The sequence below is a fragment of the Staurois parvus genome, unplaced genomic scaffold, assembly GCF_062004578.1.
Source record: "Staurois parvus isolate SC_StPar_1 unplaced genomic scaffold, SC_StPar_1.0 ptg000049l, whole genome shotgun sequence".
NCBI classification, from domain to species: domain Eukaryota; kingdom Metazoa; phylum Chordata; class Amphibia; order Anura; family Ranidae; genus Staurois; species Staurois parvus.
The window spans coordinates 1,931,872-1,953,429 of record NW_028317845.1 but is presented as its reverse complement, the minus strand read 5'-3'; the positions used below and the strand labels follow the sequence as shown (position 1 = coordinate 1,953,429).

Sequence of the window (21,558 nt, the reverse complement as noted above, 5' to 3'; positions counted from 1 at the left end):
CTAGCCAGGATTTAAGTGTTACCACCAGTTGCCCCAATCAACACCTACCCTGCCCCACCCTTAATTCCACCCCCAAACACGCCTTTGTAAATTATCTCATGAGATGGCACTGTTAAATGTTTTATGCGGAAGGGAGGGAGGAAGGAAGGGAGGGAGGGAGGGAGGGGTGGGGGGTGTAAAAGCAAATTAGGGAGGGGTGGGTGGAAGGGTGGGAGGACTCACATGCTCAGTCAGAAGCATCAGAGCTGTCAGCTGCTCTGTGTACAATTTCCTGCCCACACATCTCCTTCTCAGATGCTGCACGGACTGGGGTGTGGGCGGGCACAGGGGGAGCCAGAGCAGATTCAGCCTCTCTCCCCTCTTCTCCCATTGGTGCAGAGAATGGATGGAGGGAGGGAGGGGCTGGGAACTGAGGAGCACACAGTGAGGGGGGCAGGAAAGAAACTGAACGATCGGGGTTGATAGCTGCAATAGTGGGGCAGTGGCAAGCAGCGATCTCCTGTATGTCTTTCAATGAAGCAGCTGGAATCCGATTCTCCTCCTTTCCCTCCTGGGCGGTTTTCATCTGCTTCACTGAAAGCCATACAGGAGATCGCTGTTTGTCACTGCCCCCACCACAGCCCTCCCACACACCCCTAGTCTTAGTGCTGCTCGCCTCCACCCTATTTCCTCTTGCCCAATGTGAGCGGAAATTTTGAGGGCTGATAAAATAATATATTGTTTAGTGATAAGCCAGCTCTTAAAAAAAAAAACTAAAAGAAGGTTACCTTCTCCCAGTCCTAGGCTCCTCAAAGTGTCAGCCTTGTCCTTTACTACCTTGGCTTTTGTCTTCAGAAGCTCTGGCTTCTCTTCAAGAATTCTCAGTATTGTTTTGTGGCTCAGTCCAACCACACACAGCTCCTTGATGGTGGAAATGCTGTGTACATTGCATTTCATAGACAAGATCCTTTGAGCTTGTGCCTCTGAGAAGCCTAGATCCAAAAGCTCTTCGCTGGCAGCAGGAACAATGGACATGTGTCTCAAGCATAGACTTGACCGACTAATAATGAGCCGGTTTCTGAGACACACAGACACCTAAATGAAACACACAATAAGAAGCTGATCACATATCACATTACAATACACAAGATAAAAACAGAGAATCCAAAACAAAAATTATTCTGTATAAATAGAATTAAAAGGCACATATCACTACTATAGTAGTGACTATACTGCTATATGGCACTGCTCTACTTTAACAATTGCACGGTCATGCAACACTGTACACAAATTAAATTTATATAAATTTTTTCACACATATAGAGCTTTCTTTTGGTGGTATTTGATCACCACTGAGTTTTTTTTTTCATTTTTTTGCACTATAAATGAAAAAGACATAAAATAAAAAAAAAAAACAACAAAACCAATGTTTTTTACTTTATGCTATAAAACATATCCAATAAAAAAAATAAAGAACATTTATTCATAAATTTAGGCCAAAATGTATTCTGCTACATGTCTTTGGTAAAAAAAAATCCCAATAAGTGTATATTAATTGTTTTGCATGAACGTTATAGCATCTTACATCCCGTACAGCAAGCAGATATTCTGACAGGTCTGCAGGAGACCTGCATGGCATCAGTGATCTACTAATCACTGGTGCAATGCTTAACAGGCTCCTGCAGACAAATATAATAAATGCACATTATTTTACCCGCAAAAAAATATGCATTTATTATTTTTGTCCAAAAAGTGAACTTATCCTTTCATTTTATAGCTTATATCTGATACAATCTTTCATATATTACAAAATAATTGGGTATGATATTTTGTTTGCACTAAAACTCATTTTAGTTTATTTTTCCCTGAAAATATTATTATTATACAGTATTTAAATAGCGCCAAAGGGTGTGCTCAGCGCTGTACATTAGCGAGGGGGACAGAACATGAGACAAGACAGTAACAATACAATACACGAGGGGTTCGAGGGCCCTGCTCCTTGGAGCTTACAATCTAGGAGGGAGGGGATAGTGGTACAGGAGGAAGTGGCTGTGGGGGATGGAGTGGTAGGAGATCGGTTGTTAGGTGAGGGTGGGGTAGGGTTCCCTGAAGAGATGGGTTTTTAGGGTGCGCCTGAAGGTGAGGAGGGTAGGTGACAGTCTGATGGATTGGGGTAGGGAGTTCCAGAGGATGGGGGAAGTCCTGGAGAAGTCCTGCAGTCGGGCGTGGGAGGAGGAGACCAGGGAGCTGGAGAGTAGGAGGTCCTGTGAGGATCGAAGGGCACGGGTTGGGTAGTATTTGGGTATCAGGTCAGTTAGGTAGTTTGGGGCAGCGTTGTGAATGGCTTTGTATGTCAGAGTTGTGTTTGATAAATAACACATATATCGTGCTATATAATAGAATTGCAGCTACCACCATTTTATTCTCTAGGGACTCTACTTTCAGAAAGTATATATTTCTGGGAGGTTTACAGTAACCTCTAGAGAAAAAAAAGAAGATTTTACTTGAAAAAATGAAAACATTGTCCTGGTAGATAAATGGTGAAATTAATACTTTCTGCCATGAAGGTCCTAGTACAGTCATTTCCTTTAACAAGGTGACAACACTTTATCCCGACCTCCAACTTGTCACCCTGTCATGTCATTGTACAGACATGTTCTGCCATTGAAAGCTCACCGTCAGCAATGATGTGCAGCTGCTGAAAGCGAAGTTCCACTCAAAAGCGGAAGCTCCGCTTATTTCCCCCCCCCCCTCCACTGCCATATTTGGCACCATTTGGGGGGGAGCGGCTACCTGGTTTTGACCGGTACCCGCTCCCACTTCCTGCTCAGTTTGCCGCGGAGTTCATCCCCCTCCTCGCTCCAGCAGTGTCCTGTGAACCTTCACAGGTCCCAGGAGACTTCAGGACCAAACAGGAGGCGGGGCGCTACTTGTGCATGCACAGTGGGCACCGGGCTGTGAAGCCGCAAGCTGACACAGTCTTGTGCCCACAGTAGAGATGCCGGCGCCATGGAGGACAAAAGGAGAGAAGGGACTGCACAGGTGAGTACATCGCTGGACCCTGGGACAGGTGTGCGTTTATTAACCACTTCCCGACCACCCTATAACAGAAATACACCTACAGGGCGGCACAGGTGTGCAAAATCCGTGATCTTGCATTTCCAGGTAGGGGGCATGTGTGCGCCCTACCTGTGCTGCCATTTGCGGATATCAATCACCGGGGCCTGATTTCAGACGGGGCTTTTTTTTTAGCACTGATCACTGTATTGTTGTCACTGGAGATGTCAGTGACACCATGTCAGTTCCCCCCCCCCAGTGTCAGAATGTCTGCCGCAGTCCCGCTATAAGTCGCTGATTGCTGCCATTACTACTAAAAAAAAAAAAAATCCAAGTATATATACATTTGTAAATGCTATAACTTATTTATTTCAGGTACTTATATAGCGCCGTCAATTTATGCAGCACTTTATATATATTGCACATTCACATCAGTCCCTAACCCTCAAGGAGCGTACAATCTAAGGTCCATAACTCACATTCATACATATTAGGGCCAATTTAGACAGGATCCAATTAACCTACCAGCATGTCTTTGGAGTGTGGGAGGAAACCAGAGTACCTGGAAAAAACTCACGCAGGTACAGGGAGAACTCCAAGCAGGTGGTGCCGTGGCTGGGATTTGAACCAAGGACCCTAGTACTGCCAGGAGGAAGTGCTAACCATTTAGCCACTGAGCTGCCCACGTAACTTTCATGTAAACCAATTAATTTACATGCATTGGGATTTGTTTAGCAAAGACATGTCACAGAATACATTTTGGCCTAAATTTATGACAAAATTTTTTTTTTACTGGATATGTTTAATAGCAAAATGTCAAAAATATATTTTTTTTTTCTCAAAATTGTTGCTTTTTTTTATAGCGCAAAAAATGAAAAACACACAGGCAATCAATTACCACTGAAAGAAAGCTCAATTTGTGGGGAAAAAAAGGATGTAAATTTCATTTGGGTGCAGCGTTGCACAACCGTGCAATTGTCAGTTAAATAACGCAGCACCATAACACAAAAAAAATGGCCTGGTCAGAAAAGGGGGGGGGGGGGAATCCTAAGGCAGGTGGTTCGAAGTCAGCAGCAAATTTTTGTAGCTGCTGACTTTTAATAAACACAAAAACGTCTGGAACTCCGCTGGGACATCTAGGTGTAGATAGGATGTGGCTGCAGGAGGTTAGCATGGCGCCTGTATCTCACACAGTGCTTTAGTACAATCAGTGTCACCCAGTTAGGATATACCAGAGGTTACTGAGAGGAGAGTGCAGCCTGGAGGGCTCTGGTCGCAGTGCATTCTGGGACTCGTAGTCCTCCAGTGAGGCGGAACTCATACAAAGGCCTCCGGTGTATAGGAACAGAGAGGGAACCTCTGATACCGGGCGGTATACGAACTACATGGTGTGTCTGCACACAGTACACTCACCATGATCACACTCCAGTCCGGACCTTTATTCCGTCCCACACAGCAAGTATCTCCTAGACTGTGCACCAACATATACAGCACTTCCGGGGAAACAGCAACCTCGCTAAAGAGTTCCGCCCCGCTGGAAGCTGCACAATGTGTCCTAGAGAACCTGCAGCCTCACAGAATTCCTCAATAAAGCATTGTGGGTCAGAGCAGCCTTCACAGAACTGCCTCATAAGGCTCCATGCACACGGGGCATTTTAATAACGCTGGTAGCATTAGCTTTGTAAAGTCACGTTAAAAATGCAAGTTTTTCAGTGTTTTTGCATTACTCTTTTGCAGTGTTTTTCTGTGTTTGTGTTTTTTTAGCATTTTTTTTACACATAAAAAAAAGTCCAAAAACATTGGTTTGCCGTGTTTTTTCAGTTAAAAAAACTCCTCTAGAAGCCCACTAGTCCTGGGGCTTTTTCCAGCCAAAAAACACTGATTACAGTGTATGTGTGCATGGACACATAGGATAACATGCTGAGGGGTTTACTAGCTGTAGAAAAAAACACCAAAAGACAATAACAGCTGCTGTAAAAACGTCCAGTGTGCATGAGGACTTACAACTACGAGTTATATTGTTCATATTCTATTGTATAGTATTTGAGTGGTGTTGTTTTTGGATACTTTTTGTATAGTGTGCTATACTCCACACAATCCTGGAACAGTATTGAGCGATATATAAACAATTAAAGTGGCCCTAGTATCAGATTTACACGTTAAAGTGAAACTAATGGCAAAACCTTATTTTCATTTTGGATAGAGTAAGGGAGGGTTATAACCCTTGTCAGTTCTTTTGCAATCTGTGTCCCACTGGGGAGATTTCCCTTCACTTCCTATCACACGGGGGAGATTTCCCTTCACTTTCTATCACACAGCGGAGATTTCCCTTCACTTTCTATCACACAGCAGAGATTTCCCTTCACTTCCTATCACACTGGGGAGATTTCCCTTCACTTCCTATCACACGGGGGAGATTTCCCATCACTTTATCACACGGGGGAGATTTCCCTTCACTTTCTATCACATGGGGGAGATTTCCCTTCTCTTCCTATCACACAGGGGAGATTTCCCTTCACTTTCTATCACACTGGGGAGATTTCCCTTCACTTTGTATCACACATGGGAGATTTCCCTTCACTTCCTATCACACTGGGGAGAGTTCCCTTCACTTCCTATCCCATAGCAAAAATAGGAAGTGAGCGGAAATCTGTCAAAAGTGAGGGAATCCTGGGGTGTCACCAGAACTAGTATCCCTATTGGAAGATTTCTGGTGACAACTCAAAATTTGGGATTTTCTTTTACTAAACAGGACACATAGAGAAGGTGAATCTCCCTAACAGTGGCACAGACAGCAATTAAACCGGACAGGTGTTCTAATCCATGTCCTATATACGGTGGGGATCGAAAGTTTGGGCACCCCAGCTAAAAATTTGTATTAATGTGCATAAAGAAGCCAAGGAAAGATGGAAAAAACTCCAAAAGGCATCAAATTACAGATTAGACATTCTTATAACATTTCAACAAAAGTTAGATTTTATTTCCATCATTTACACTTTCAAAATAACAGAAAACAAAAAAATGGCATCTGCAAAAGTTTGGGCACCCTGCAGAGTTAATATCTTGTACTGCCCCCTTTGGCAAGTATCACAGCTTGTAAACGCTTTTTGTAGCCAGCCAAGAGTCTTTCAATTCTTGTTTGAGGTATCTTTGCCCATTCTTCCTTACAAAAGTCTTCCAGTTCTTTGAGATTTCTGGGCTGTCTGTCACACACTGTTGTTTTAAGGTCTATCCATAGATTTTCAATTATGGTGAGGTCAGGAGATTGGGTGGCCAAACTTTCGATCCCCACTGTATATATATAAACCTGTCCTCTCCATGAAAGATCCTGGAGGTAGGAAGTGGGACATGAAGCCTACAGGGAGGTAAGCGCCACTGACACCAATGCTAGGGGGGTGCCTTTCATTATACCACTGGGCACCAGTGCTGCAAATTCTTTAATACCCCTACTGACACCATAGCTGGGGGGTCTTTTTTCACTACCACAGACACCAATACTGGAGTGGTCTTTTATTACACCCAATGACACCAATACTGGTAGATTATTTATTACTTCCATGGACACCTATGTGTGTGTTGCTTTTTAAATATTATAAATATACTTTATTGCCAAAAGTATTGGGACGCCTGCCTTCACACGCACATGAACTTTAATGGTACCCGTCTTAGTCCGTAGGGTTCAATATTGAGTTGGCCCACCCTTTGCAGCTATAACAGCTTCAACTCTTCTGGGAAGGCTGTCCACAAGGATTAGGAGTGTGTCTATGGGAATGTTTAACCATTCTTGCAGAGGAACATTTGTGAGGTCAGGCACTGATGTCGGATGAGAAGGCCTGGCTCGCAGTCTCCGCTCTAATTCACCCCAAAAGTGTTCTATCAGGTTGAGGTCAGGACTCTGTGCAGGCCAGTCATGTTCCTCCACCCCAAACTCACTCATCCATGTCTTTATGGACCTTGCTTTGTGCAGTGGGGCACAGTCATGTTGGAATAGGAAGGGCCCATCCCCAAACTGTTCCCACAAAGTGGGAGCATAAAATTGTCCAAAATGTCTTGGTATGCTGACGCCTTAAGAGTTCTCTTCACTGGAACTAAGGAGCCAAGCCCAACTCCTGAAAAACAACCACACACCAAAATCCCCTCTCCACCAAACTTCACACTTGGCACAATGCAGTCAGGCAAGTACCGTTCTCCTGGCAACCGCCAAACCCAAACATGTCCATCGGATTGCCAGACAGAGAAGTGTGATTTGTCACTCCAGAGAACATGTCTCCACTGCTCTAGAGTGCAGTAGCAGCATGCTTTACACCACTGCATCGGGCACTTTGCATTGCACATGAAGTTTGGAGGTCTTTAGCTATTGACTCTGCAGACAGCTGGTGACTTCTACACACTGTGCGCTTCAGCATGTGCTGACTCTGTTTTGTCATTTTACGTGGCCTACCACTTCGTGGCTGAGTTGCTGTTGTTCCCAGTTGCTCCACTTTGTTATAATACCACTAACAGTTGATCGTGGAATATTTAGTAGCAAGGAAATTTCACGGATGGACTTATTGTACAGGTGGCAACCTATCACGGTACCAGGCTTGAATTCACTGAGCTTGAGAGCGACCTATTCTTTCAGAAAAATTTGTAGAAGTAGTCTGCATTCCGAGGTGTTTGTTTGATTTTATACACCTGTGGCCAAGGAGGTGATTGGAACATCTGAATCACATGATTTGGAGGGAGTGTGTGTGTACTACTATGTGTACTAAATACTGTTAGAAACATTGACACAAGCTGTCCTCTAAAACAACGGGAACATATATTTATATATTGACATAGTTCTTGTATGTTAGGCTAATGTCACTTGGTAGTTAATTACTTTTATTGTTCTACATTTATTCTGTATCCAATGCCAACAATAGCTTGACCTTTTGATGTTAGACCTATGGAATGTATGATACAACAATGCCATCTAGAGATTGAGTTGGGAAATGTTCACCCATACAAAATAGTGAGAACACATGCACCCATGTGGGATTCTCTACCTAAAACTTTTCAAGGAAAAAGGTCAGCAACCTAAGCTGAGGGGGGCTCCATAATGATAAAACAACAATGAAAATCCGCGCAACGGAGATCGTAAAGTCACTATAACCCAAACTAAGTAACTTTTAGCATATTCCCATTGTATAGATAGGCAGCATTTGTTCATGATTGTGGTATGTTTATCCGTTAGTATTGTGTTCTTATAATTTATTTCAGGTACTTATATAGCGCCGTCAATTTACGCAGCACTTTACATATATATTGTACATTCACATCAGTCCCTAACCCTCAAGGGGCATACAATCTAAAGTCCCCAGCTTACATTCATACATATACATACTAGGGCCAATTTAGACAGGAGCCAATTAACCTACCAGCATGTCTTTGGCGTTTGGGAGGAAACCGGAGTACCCGGAGAAAACCCACACAGTCACAGGGAGAACATGCAAACTCCAGGCAGGTGGTGCCAGGGTTGGGATTCGAACCAGCGACCTTAGTACTGCCAGGTGAAAGTGCTAACCATTTAGCCACTGTGCTACCCTGTAATATAATGTAATTATAATAGTTCGTACATATAGCTTTTTGTTTAGTAAAAGTATATTAATGCACTACAGAGCTTTAATTGCTTGAGTTTACTGCAAGAACCTTAAAAGACACTAAGCAAAACACAACGCTGGTGGGTCTTCTATTGCTTTCACTGACACCAACGCTGGTGGGACTTTTTACTCTAAATGGCACTATTACTGGGTGTAGGTGTCTTTAACTGCCACCATCAATGGTGGTAGAGAGAAAAAGGGGGGGGGGTCTTTTATTGACATCATTATTACTGTGGAGGTCTTTTATCACTAACACCAGAGCTTGGAGGTATTTTATTATCCCCCATTGCTGAAGATAGTCTTTTATTACTTTCACTGGCACCAATGCTGGAGGGTCATTTATTACTCCCACTGAAACAGATGCTGGATAGCATTCTTCCCCTGACAGTGCCATTTACTACCTTACTAACTACCCTGACACAGGGCCATTTACTATTCTTACTGATTGCTAATACCTGGGTATTTATATTCCCTCTATGGAGCACTGATGCACAGGCAATTTTTTTTGTAATTTCAACTGACCACTGCTGTAGGTGTACTCTTCACTCCCATTGACTGATGCTTGATTGAATTTATTGCACCTGTTGACCACTGATGCAGGGGTATTTTTTGCCTCCACTATCCTCTGATTCCAGGGCATTTTTTTGTTACTCCTCCTGGTCCCAGTCTGGCCCACAAACACTGATGAAAAGTGAACTGCCCCATTGTTTACACTTATAAATAGAAAATAAAATTTCGCACAAGGTTTAATGTTATTAGTGCATTTATTATATCCTTCAATGAGTTAGGTCTCGCTCACATGGGGTGTACTAATGAATACTCCCAAGGAGGGCTGTGCTTAGCCACACAGCGATGCACAAGTGTTCCATGCATCCTTTTTGCAGGCAGTCCTATTGATGTCAATTGGGACACAGCTGCAGCTCACAATTTGACATCCATGTGGGACTGTGTCCATGCAGCTGCTGTGTCCCAATTAACGTCAATGGAGACTGCCTGCACAGGGACACGTGATCTCTTGTACATCCCAATGCATGTAAATACGGCCCTCTGTGAGTGTACACTTTAGTACACCTTGTGTGACCAAGGTCTTGCACTTAAAAAAAAAAAACTTTAAAAAAGCCATAAAAACCAAACAAGCCATATAAAAACAAGAGTATTGAACAAAATTTAACTGCAATAAATAAAGTGAGACATCAACAATGTTCAAGTTTAGCCTATCACTGTACAGAGGCAACTGGGAGAACCAGCATCTACAAATACTGACACTTTTCACGACAGTTTCATTTGTCAGCTTACATCTATATACTCTCTTTTTACATATAATACAGTACAATACTGGCCACCCATGCAGTCACAGCTTTATACTGTAATAAGAGGAGCTCTCTGTACCTGTCCTCTCTAATGGTGCTCACACATACAATAATATCTACCAGTGATGGCATGGGATTTACCCAGAAATGGCTAACAACAGAATGTCAATGTTGGATGGAATGCCCTAAAAGAATTACATCCAAGCAGAATGAGTAAAAGTGGTTATGAAGATCACTTGCATCCCCTTTTGCTTGGATCTGTCAAGTTAAAAGTTCCATGTCAAGCACTTCTACTTGATGTTACATTGCAGTGCTTGCTTCTTCCATAGCTGTATGTAACACACTGAAATGCATTACAGCGTGTTGGAGCATGTTACTTGCCTGCTTTCTTCAGCACACACCAATGCAGCATTGTTGTAAACTGTAGCAGTAGGACATTAGGCAAATTGCCTTGCTCTTGTGTTGGGCAATGCTGCCCAACTAAGCTGGTGTTAACAAGACCTTAGTGGAGTTCTGCTTTAAAAGGATATTAAATTTTCTTTAAAAAAAATGGTTTTGCACAGAGCAGCCCCGATCCTCCTCTTATCAGATCCTTTGCTGGAGCTTCAGGTCTCCTGCCTAGTGCCCCCATAGTGAGCAGATGGCTATGGGGGCACCTGAGCAGGCTCGCTCTTGAACCGCAGCTCTGTGTGTCCATTCACACATGGAGCATGGCTTGTCCTCACCCCCACTCTCTCTTCACTGGTTGTGATTGACAGTAGCGGGAGCTATTGGCTGCCACTGTTGTCTCAGTCAATGAAGAGGGAGAGACCTGGAAAAGCAGAAGCTCTTATGCACATCGTTGGATTGAGATGAGGCTCAGCTAGGTTTTACGGGGAAGGGGGGGGGGCTGTTGCACACAGATTTTTTTTTCACCTTCATGCATAGAATGCATGAAGGTAAAAAACCTTGAGCCTTTACAACCACTTTAATGAACTCACCAACACATTATTCATATGAGCATTCTGTTTTAATCATGAAAAAGCAATAGGTGTTGAGGGCAGCAAAGGACCATTATTGCACAATCCAAAGAAAAAGGCTGGCTGCACGCTGAGGAAAATTCAAATGCTGGTAACTTAATTCATTAAACAAAGAATCCCTGCCAAGGATCCCTTCCCCCTGACATGTTCACCCACAGGGGCAAATTCTTTGTTTATGTTGTACACATGAATAAAGTTGTCAGAGGTTGAATTTTCTTCGGAATACAACCGGTCTTTTCCTTTGGATTTGCACCATCTCTGGGTATAGGATGAGGCTCTGCTTGAATTTAGCACCTGATTTTCAATGAGGGTGACCCTATCCAGGGTTTGGAAGCAGTAAGTCCTATATTTTTTTGTCAAATGACTATTACATTTTAGTCCTCATGCACACTGGACTCTTTTACAGCAGCTGTTTTTGGCTTTTGAAGTTTTTTTTTTTCTACAGCCAGTAAACTCCCCAGCATGTTATCCTATGTGTCCATGCACACATAGACTGTAATCAACGTTTTTTTGGTAGGGACGTTTTTTGGTTGGAAAAAAACCCAGGACTAGTGGGGTTCTAGAGATTTATAGCTGTAAAAATGCTCTAACGCTGAAAAATGCGGTTCACCGCTGCAAACCGGCATTTTTGGACTTTTTTTTGTCCCCCAAAAATTATTTTCATAGTTAAAAAAGACTGCTAAAAAACACAAACGCGGAAAACACCGCTAATCGCGGCAAAACAACGCTAAACGCGAATGCAAAACTGCTTAAAAACAAGCTGAAAAGCTGAAAAACAAGTTTTTAACGTGATTTTACACAGCTAACGTTACCAGCGTTATCAAATGTCCAGTGTGCCTGAGGGCTTATAGTTTTCTGCTCACAAACCACAGTGCTGAACATAGCACTGCATCGGATTCAATGTTTTTAAAGGGAACCTGTCATAAGTAAAGCCATTGTGATAAGCTTTTAGATGAAAGCTGCCATTTGACTCCTAGAATCTATACAGAATTCCTGCAAGTAAATGCTACGTATGTAGGAACATGCACTTGGGCATTAGAAAATGTCAGTTTCCATTTGAGGCTTCTAGCACAGGACTCTGTAATTCCTGAGCAGCATACTAGTTTCCAAACAATTCTGTCAGTTGCAGGAATGCTGAACAGTAAGGTATGCACCAAGTAATCAGCTTCAACCTGACACTTCTGATAGCGGTATTTTGGCTTTGTGATAAATTCCTTTTTACCAATTGATTTTTTTTTTTTCCTGGGCGTGGAAGTCTGTGTGCAGGAATCTTCAACTATGACTTTCTAAGAAATTATTGTAGGTGTGGGCAGCCTCAGAACAAGTGTTCTTTTCTGGGATCTTCAATTTACAATGACAGCTGAACTACCACTGAAAAGAAAATATTTGATTGTCAAAAAATACATAAAAGAGCATTTGGCACAAGGCAATTCAATACATCTGCCTGAAAATAATGTCTTCCATTTGTCAGTAAAAGCTACAAATGAATCATTTAACAGAAGGCAGAGCAGTCATTCCTGAAAGTGAAACAATGTGGATGAGACAAGTACCACTGAAGAAACTGTAATAATAAGCAGATGGAAATCAGATTACTGTACTAGAATGAGACAGTTTGTGCCCAAGTGGCTGCTGTGGTGACTGGATGTGGTTTAAAATTAGGTGTTTTGAAGCTTTTGTTTCTCTTTTTATTTTTTATGTGGAGTTCTCAGCAATTTTAGCACTAATTGGAATATTAATCTGTATTAGAATAGGAAATAAACTACATGGATGATTTTATTCTCATACTACTGGGCAATGTAGTTTTGTTGGAAATCATCTCTATTGCAGCATATGGAATGCAACAAGAGGTTTAACCACTCAAGAATATGAGATTAAATTACCCAAATCGTATATTTTTTATTCTAACAAGCAAGTAATAAGCACCCACATAGATAGCTCTAAAGACCATGTTACACCGGCAACTTCAGGTACAACTGATATTTACCATAAAGGAAGTTGCTTCCTCACTGACAAAAATGCTCTTTTGCAGCGTAACATCTCATTGGCCTAAGCTGACCATACACGGGTCAAATTCCAAAAGAATTTTCGTTCGAAAATCTTTTCTAAGAATTTTCGTTCGAATTTCGCACAATTAGAGGGTCACAAAAACAATTTTCGTGTAACCATCGAATTTGTGTGATCAGGCATGTTGGAAATTTTTTGAAAAATGAACGAACTTCGAATCAATGATGGAAGAATCATGCGGGCGATATAAACAAAAAAGAAATGAGCAGTGACCTGGAAAGAAAAGAAAATTCTTGGCCACAAAAATTCTTTTCTGCAGCAACATGAGATGAAACTGAAGGCTTGGTTGGTTGAATTTCGAAATCAATGGTGGCTCCACCAGGTTACAAAACGCACATAATTTCCAATTTTCTAAAGAAAATTCGTTTGGAATTCGATCCATGTATGGCCTGCATTAGGCAAGGAGGGAGCAACACCACAGAGGAAGTTAAATGCTCTCTTAGCAATCCTACGACTGATGAATTGTCACCAGTGACAAGATCACTAATATCACATGGCCCTTAGATTACAATCACTTCATTTCCATTACACAGACCTCAATGTGTTGCCAAAGATGCACCTACCAACCAGAGGTTAATCCTATGCTGGTAAGCTGCTATTACTGACTTTACCTTCTGAAAATACTAATTGTATTGGCCGTCATGTTGAACCAAAGGCCTTAGCATTTTAATAAAAAAAAAAAAAAAAAGCAGATGACTTTACATTCTTTATGCCTTATTCCATGCCTTTGTTTCAAAATACTGATGCCAAAAACAGCCAGGCACCCAAGAATTCCAGAAGGTTATCAGTGGCAGCCTACATAGTTCTTTCAGTACAGATTTCCTTTCCGGATACACCAAAACAAAAGAAAGCAGCCACAGCCTGAGTAGAAAAGACTGTCCTCTGCCAGCTAGCTGCAGGAAAGGACACTTTTTCTTTGTGTAGAAGCAGTGGTCTCTCTGCAGACTCCCTGCTGAGTCAAACATATAGCTCTGCAATTAGAAAAGTGCCCGGTCCCTGCTGTCAGGGCTAGAGTTCTTCAGTAAGCAGGGAGCTTAAAGTGTTACTAAACCCAGTAAAATCAGTCTGTATATGCAGTAAAGCATGCTTGTTATTCTCACTGTGGAACCCAAGGGGTTAATCGTCTGCATTGTGTAGGAATGCGGTTTGATCCTGTCTTCTCTGATCCTCCCCTTCTTCCAGTGCCCCCCTCTTATCTCCTGATCAGACATATCGTGAAGAGTCACTCTGCGCATGCTCAGTTTGGTGTGTATTGCTAGAGAGGGTTTTATTTTCTTGGGAGAGTGCATGTGATCAGCACAGGGCCAATCAACACTATCCAGACAGAGGTTAGGGGTCCTGCATCCTCCTACAGCAGAATAAAAACTCCTATAAGCTTTAACATGTGCTTGGCCGGACACTGACAGAAGTCACAAGGCTGCTCTAACTGCTGATGAGAAAAGGTATTTAGCAGTTTATATTTACTAAAATAATTGCACTTCCACATTCTGTGTACTGTGGAACACCAGATATAGTGAATGCAGGGTCCTAGGTTTAGTAACACTTTAACCTTTGCTAATCTGAGAGCTCTGGCTCTGACTCAGCAGGGGCTGTGTAAGATTTTCCTGAACCAAATGGCAAGGGACAGGCTTTTCTACTCAGGATTGAATACTGGATTTCCATGTATGCATTTCACATAATGCATGGTAATATGCATGTTACCACAAGGCACGGTGCACTGTGGGTGTACTGCTGTGTCATTTATTAAGAATTACAGTCCAATGCACACCTGCAATCAGTGCTCACACACGCACTGCATCACACCATGACATACATGTGGTTTGTTGTGGTGCACTGCATTAAAACAAATGCTGCAGAGACTGCACTGATCTGCTCTTTCAATGAGTGAGCTGTCTAAATGCAACACAGGTTTATGTATGTGCAGTGACTGCAAAGAAACATTAAAGTTCAGTTATGCATTGAAATCCATGGCACAATATGCACAACTCACCTTTGGTCTAAGGGAAACACTAGCCATGTTCTCCTCAGCCAGACAGGAGTAATGGTGGCCACACCTGTTTTGATATTTTCACCGGATCAATGTGCGATTTGTTCAAAGTGGTCCAGTCCACAAACAATCAAATAGCCATATCTTCCCTTCCAATTGTTTTAGACTGTTTATTTGATCGGCCAGGGTGGAATATTATCAATGGTTTTGCATCAATCTGCAGCTGTTAATGAATGTACCCATTTTTCAGTCGAACAGATTATGAGACTACAAGTTGGAAACAGAGATGTGGTCAATAACTTACAATCGTATATCAGTTAAGATCCACTTCCCCTTGTGTGGCATATCGATCAAATGGGTTGTCAATTATAGACTGATTATTCCTACCAGAAGAGATTGATCAGAAAAGCAATCAATCATTTATCGAAGCATGTTTGGTCACCATAACATAAAAACACCTTGTACTCAGCTGCACAGCAGATATTAATGCAGTTGAAGTATTCCACATTCTAGCATGGTATGTAAACTTCAACATGCATACTTTCAATGGATTTTAAAGGCAACCTGTACTGGGAGAAATGTGTAGGCTGTCATTGCTGATGATCATCTGAAAATGCTAGTTGCCTGAATTTCTCTGATTGCAACAAGCCTATAGCAAGTATAGTCAGAACTTCTGAATCACAGACATGGAACAAGTATCCAGGTTAGAAGGTACTAAAGTCATTGGAATGGCATGACAGCCAACAAAACAGTGTGTTCTTTATTAGAGGTAATGTTTGTTCCTTTTAGTGATTCTTTAGGGCCCACTTAGATGTCTGTGATGTGGTACAGCCGGTATTACCGTGATGCACATTAACGCAGGTAGCATGCACTATGGTGCCATTTCTTTTGAATGACACCCCAATACACTAATACAACAAACCTGTCTAGCAGAGTGCTGCAACTCATTGTGCATTGCAAAAAAAAAATGTATGTCTGATTTTCGGCATAACAGGATGTGTTGGCAGCCCATTTCTTTCAATAGGCTGCCTTAACGCAACGCATGTTAGTGTGCAACATAATGCATGTTAATGCATCACAAGGAATTAAAAGGACCAGAAACAATATTACTGAGTGCATATCACCTGCTAAAAGAACTGCATGAGGTTGCTTCCAACATGGATCATTTTTTTTCCTGAGCGGTTTAGATCTTCTCTCAATAGAACCAATTTATGATATAATTCTCAAGTTGGAAGGGCTGCTTATATGCACATTAACTGATCCCTTAAACCAAATATTCAAAATAATGACTGTTCTTACCCAGCAATGCCATCCTGTGCTTGTGCATCGTCATGAGCACAGAATGGAATTCTCAGTCTAACACACAAAGGCCATTATTATTTTATATCTCGGTTGGCACTAGCAGATTTTTGTTATTAACAGGCATTTACAACATAGTTCACAGGTAGGAATGTACCATGGTGAATGCTTATGTAAAACTGAATGTGATTAAGTTGGGTACTGCATCCATCATACTATGGTAAGTGCACCTATACAAGTTTCCCCATCTTATTTATAAAGGGAAATGATCATCAGTCTCTCAAAAAAGAAAAAAAAAAGCAGCAGAGATTAAAACTGAATATCTGCTGCTTTAAATTCTGCAAGTTACATTACTATTTATTCCATACAGAAGACAGCACCTACTGCCTCTGGTCAACACTGGAGCCGTCAGCTTATATTGTTTTGGCACAAAACCTGTATGGCACCTGTAAAAGGAGGCTGGATTCCAGTGTAGTCACAGCCTTTGTGCATGTCACTGTAATGATATTTTGCACTGGATGAACACAGAGGATTCTGTTTTACCCATAAATATTTCTTCAATGACCAGTTGCTGTGAACTTGAAATTATGAAGCACCAGTTTTTCAGTTTGAGGCTATTTGGTAATAAAGTGGTATGTGATTTAGTGACCTGACCTCAGGAGCTTCAAGCAATAGCTTCTCTTATAGCTTGTTTGCTATTTGTGTTCCAGTGAAATCGGAGTATATTTGTGTTTAGAGTGTTTTAAAAGTAATGCAATCCACAGTCTAAAATTCTTCTGGATATCTCTCTGGATATCAAATGTATCTCCTGGAGCTATCTTCATCAGTCTTTTCGATTCCCCAAATCTCCATTCCATTCAGTGCTGTAACTGACCGGAAACTGTTCAAATCCTTCATCTGTAAACAAAGTCATAACAAATAGGCCTGAATTTATTATCGTTTGATAGAAAATTCTCATGTCTCAAATATCATCTGCAGTAAGGGATCTGTAGTCTTTAAAGGCTGAAATTAATCAGAGAGCTCTTAAAAAAAAAAAAAAAAAGTATAATCACTTGCATAAACAGTCAGTACAGATACAGGAAAAGCTGCCAGACACTTCCAGTGTAGTTTATGTTAGGGGGTAACAATAGTGAACAGATTAGATTTTCTAGCATTACAATCAAGTGGCTTTATTTTATGGACCCATTTTGGTTTCTGTTACTACCCTTGAAAGAATTTCCCATGGTATATGATTACTGTTCCCATAATTCACATCACTCAAATGGACATGTCAAGGGTAGGCTACCCAGTATGCATGCCATTCTTAATGTTCCAAGAAGCCTCTGGACTACCATTTAAGGTTCAAACCCCAAAGTACAAAGTTGTAATATCTATGAGCAACCTCTTTAAAAGAAAAGCAACCTTGGAGAGGTTGAGGTCTACTTCTGAGCAGACCTGCAGTATACACAAGGTAACAGGTATGCTGGATAGCAGGCACAGCTCTGTACTCACCTTCTAATCATATATCTGCTATGCTGTTCACCAGTCCAACCCAGAGCAAAAAATAGAGAAAAATGTGCTTCTCCCTACCTAAGTGCTTCTCCCACTCCCTGCTTCTCCCTACCCAAAATGCTCCTATCTTTTGCCTTCAGCATGAGTGGCAGCCTGAGTGGCCAGTCATAAGAAGTTGTCAAGTGAGGGTGGGGGAAGTATCCTTAGTGCTGTGTAAGCTCAGATCCAGAGCCAACCCTCTTTTGGAGGGAAGGGGCTTCAGTAGGTGAACAGGGGAGCAACTGGAAGCAAATAAAGAATCTATTTAGCAAACATCTTGCTATCTCTTTTAAATCATGTTTGATTTTAAATTTAAAACTACACAGAAACAGTTTTAAGCAAGAAAGTGTGGATAAAAAAAAACTTTAAAAGAGGTTTTGGTATTTTCAGGCACAAATTGGGAAATTTGTTTTTTTATTACATGCACTTGTCCATGCCACTGCTGGTCAGCCTACATTTTTACATACTAAAACCCTGCTAATTAGTTAGTAACAGTGCTACCAAGGGATTCTGACATTAGCACCACCCAGAATGCTGCGGTGCAGCTAAGCCTAGGAAATGAATTGTGGTTCCACTGAAGCTATGCATACTGCCTAGGCACAAAAATTCAGCCTGTGTTGCAATGAAGAAAGATGAACGCCTTTAACAGTCATAGCATGGGCATTGCAGACACAGCTGATTGGGAAGATCTCAGCTGAACAGCATCCAGGGGGCATAAGAATGTGAAATATTTTGTGTCTGGAATTGGAAAACCTCTTTAAGAAATACTATTGTCCTACAGAAATTGCTCGCAATGTGCTAGTTCCAAAAAATAAATTTTGCCCACTTGACATCTTTAAGGAGAAAATTTTGTCAATTCAGCAGACAAGGGACAGTAACATAACAGTGCAGATAGTACCAAAAACTGATCAAGAAGGAGGCCAAACCCAGATATAAGTCAAGGGTCAGAAACGGTAAGATTTGGCAGGTAGGAGACTTACTCATAATATGTACTACCAATAGAAATCACGCAGGTATAAACCAAAAAAAAACACAAGCAGCTGGCAAAACAATTAGAAGCATACAAATAGTTGATAAATTGCCATGCTAAACACAACCAAGGAATATACAATGCACATCAAAATAAAATGGTATGCAGATAAAGACATGCATATGAGAGTCCAAATGATTTAAAAGAAAGGTTGGTAAAGGCTGGCCCTGTCTGTATTTCAAATTCAGTGGGAAGCTGATGTTGACTAGATATGGAGGGTCAGTGACAGGGCAGAAAAGAAGTATGTACACAAGCAGGCTTCAAGCCCCTCAGACAAAAAGCGTAGAGGTCATCTGTGGCTAGGGAATACAACAGCTCACCATCTGATGCCATTCCTGTTTATGTGTTCCCAAGAGTCAACAAGAATTTTTTTTCCCCTAATGTGAGGAGAAGCTGGGAACTGACTCACTAGGGATTTCATGTTCCTTATTCTGGTTTAACAGAATAATTAGAATCAGATGGATCTTAATCAATGTTATGTTTGAGTCATATATATGTAAATACCAGTAATATAATTCGCTTCTTACCTTTCTGGGAGCTAGCAGGAGGATACACCTCCTCCCAGGTATATTCAGCAAGGTTTACAGGCTGTGTCACCCACAGGTCTCTGAGAAGCTCATCAAGAGTCATGCGCATCTCAGGATCACGATGAAGAAGACCAGAAATCAGGTCTTGCAATTCTAGAAGTAGAAAATCCAACAGTTAACATTAACAATAACAAGGAATTAAAACAATATCAACCTACGAGCAGTGTAAAACAGCTTTAAGAACACTAGTATTTTTTTACTGGCTGTTGGGTCCTCCTCTTAAAGCAGATGTAAAGGCTAAAATATTTTTTTTTAAAATGCCAATCATGTTATACTTCCCTGCTTTGTACAACGATATTGTACACAGCCCTGAACCTCCTATTCTGGGGTCCCCTGCCAGGGCTCCTGGTTCCTCTTCTTCTGTGTGCACCACAATAGCAAGCTGCTTACTATGTGGATGCACATGCAGGTTTGCTCCCGAGTTGAATATACAAATACTGGGAAATGTTTTACCTTAATGCAGGGAATGCAATAAGGTAAAAAAGGTCTTGCCTTTGCAACCAATTTAAAGCCTTGTGCATAGAGACTTCTCCCTGCTACACAAACGTGTGTACAGCAAGCATTTACAAAGCACCAACTGGCTTTAAACAGGTTTCTGGAGGCTTCACAGCACCCTTCACCTGCAGTGTTTCGAAAGGTTAAACACAGATCCTAATGGGTGGTCCTGTCCGTCACTTTACACAAGCTGACAGGGGATTTCAGCAAGGTTCAAGTAGGCTGAATCTTTCTAAGAGCCTGCTAGTAGCATGTTTAAAGTGACAGCCTGAACTCCAAATCGGGTTCTGTCAGCAGCCCCAAACTGTAATAGTATAGTAAGCTTGGTGCAGTGTTATTTGCAAGGCTATTGCAAAGGACAAGCCGGCACTGTTTGCCTCTGAAGGAAATAAGGTTTAGCCTTTACATATAGAAAGATTAATTTACAATAAGGTGAATGCAAGAGTATCTTTTCTGGGTTGCTTCTTTTACATACGTATCTCAGAATCAGATCAGCATCAGTATATCTATGTCAAGGGGGAGTCTCCTAAAATCGACCATCTAAAAAGACATTAAAAAAGCACCAAATTTTCCATAAATGAATTTCCCCGATTAGGATTCTGTTTGCAGAATGCCACCCCACCAGTTTTAGAATGGCTAAGGCGATGAAAGAAGACTGAATGCCTGTCTACCACAAGGTGGGAGTCTACCACAGCATGAACTACTAGATTAGCAATTGTGATAAAGGATCATCCTCACCTTGGGATACAGTAAATGGAGGGTTCAATTCAGCCTCTAAAATCTCTTCTACTTCACAGAAAGGATTCTCTCCAAAAATGAGGGTATAGAGCGTTACACCTAGAGACCACATTTCCAGCTCTGGACCAGGATACCTTAAACGATGGAAAAAAAAAAAGTATATATCTTTAAAAATGACACGCATAGCATAGTGCCTCAAAAACAAAGTTATATAGTTCTTACTTCTAGGACTAAAAACCATCCTAACCAAATTATAGTTACAGTATGTTCCTATAATGAGTTGTTTGAAAAGAACACAGTTTCTCGAATATTCTGTTCCACTGCCTTTTCACAAGGCATTACATCATTAGTAACCAGCATAACAAAGCCTTGTTATAAGAAGCCTTTGTTCTGCAAAAGACATGTGCCCAGTAATCCTGTATCTAGCTGGACTGACCTACAGAATGCAAATTGTGTTCCTCTAGGATTTCTTTTCATTCTGTCCTCGCTTTTCATGCTGCCTATTATAATGTCTGTTATGTAGGGACCCTGGCTGACAATCAGGAACAAATGTTCAATAAAGCTTTCGTTATCTTATTTAAATATTTCTGAAATACTGAGTCATATGTCAAATAGTATATTTAAATACTGACATGGTGTAAATTGTTTTAATTATAATGCTGGCCAATGGGCGAATAATCAACTGCAAGTCTACCTGTATTTAGAGCTGAGTTCCACTGCCACAGCAGGAACACAGTTCTGCATGTACATAGAAATTATCTTTTCCATTGCACCTAATGGGCTTAGTCAGTAAAACAGTGCTTGAACAAGTATTATCTGCAACATACTGTAACTGAAATAAG

The 21,558-nt window shown here is 41.4% G+C and overlaps 2 protein-coding genes across 4 annotated transcripts in view; both read right to left on the bottom strand.

The window, feature by feature from the left end:
* Window positions 1-4,523, bottom strand: part of MTERF4 (mitochondrial transcription termination factor 4) — an 88,280-nt gene extending 83,757 nt beyond the window's left edge. Inside the window, exons 1-2 of one of the 2 annotated variants that reach the window (XM_089665854.1) lie at window positions 4,450-4,523; window positions 768-1,074 (exon numbers count right to left, since the gene is read on the bottom strand). In XM_089665854.1, coding sequence (XP_089521980.1) covers window positions 768-1,074; window positions 4,450-4,521 — 379 coding nt within the window. In that variant the 5' untranslated portion in view covers window positions 4,522-4,523. Of the gene's footprint in view, window positions 1-767; window positions 1,075-4,268; window positions 4,290-4,449 lie in introns of those variants that run through there. The other variant, XM_089665860.1, reaches the window with a different exon arrangement.
* Window positions 4,524-9,402: 4,879 nt separating this feature from the next.
* The window catches only part of PASK (PAS domain containing serine/threonine kinase), a 74,779-nt gene continuing 62,623 nt past the window's right edge, over window positions 9,403-21,558 (bottom strand). For both annotated transcript variants that reach the window (XM_089665767.1, XM_089665764.1), the window contains exons 16-18: window positions 20,717-20,850; window positions 19,424-19,576; window positions 9,403-17,233 (exon numbers count right to left, since the gene is read on the bottom strand). In XM_089665767.1, coding sequence (XP_089521893.1) covers window positions 17,160-17,233; window positions 19,424-19,576; window positions 20,717-20,850 — 361 coding nt within the window. In that variant the 3' untranslated portion in view covers window positions 9,403-17,159. The remainder of the gene's footprint in view (window positions 17,234-19,423; window positions 19,577-20,716; window positions 20,851-21,558) is intronic.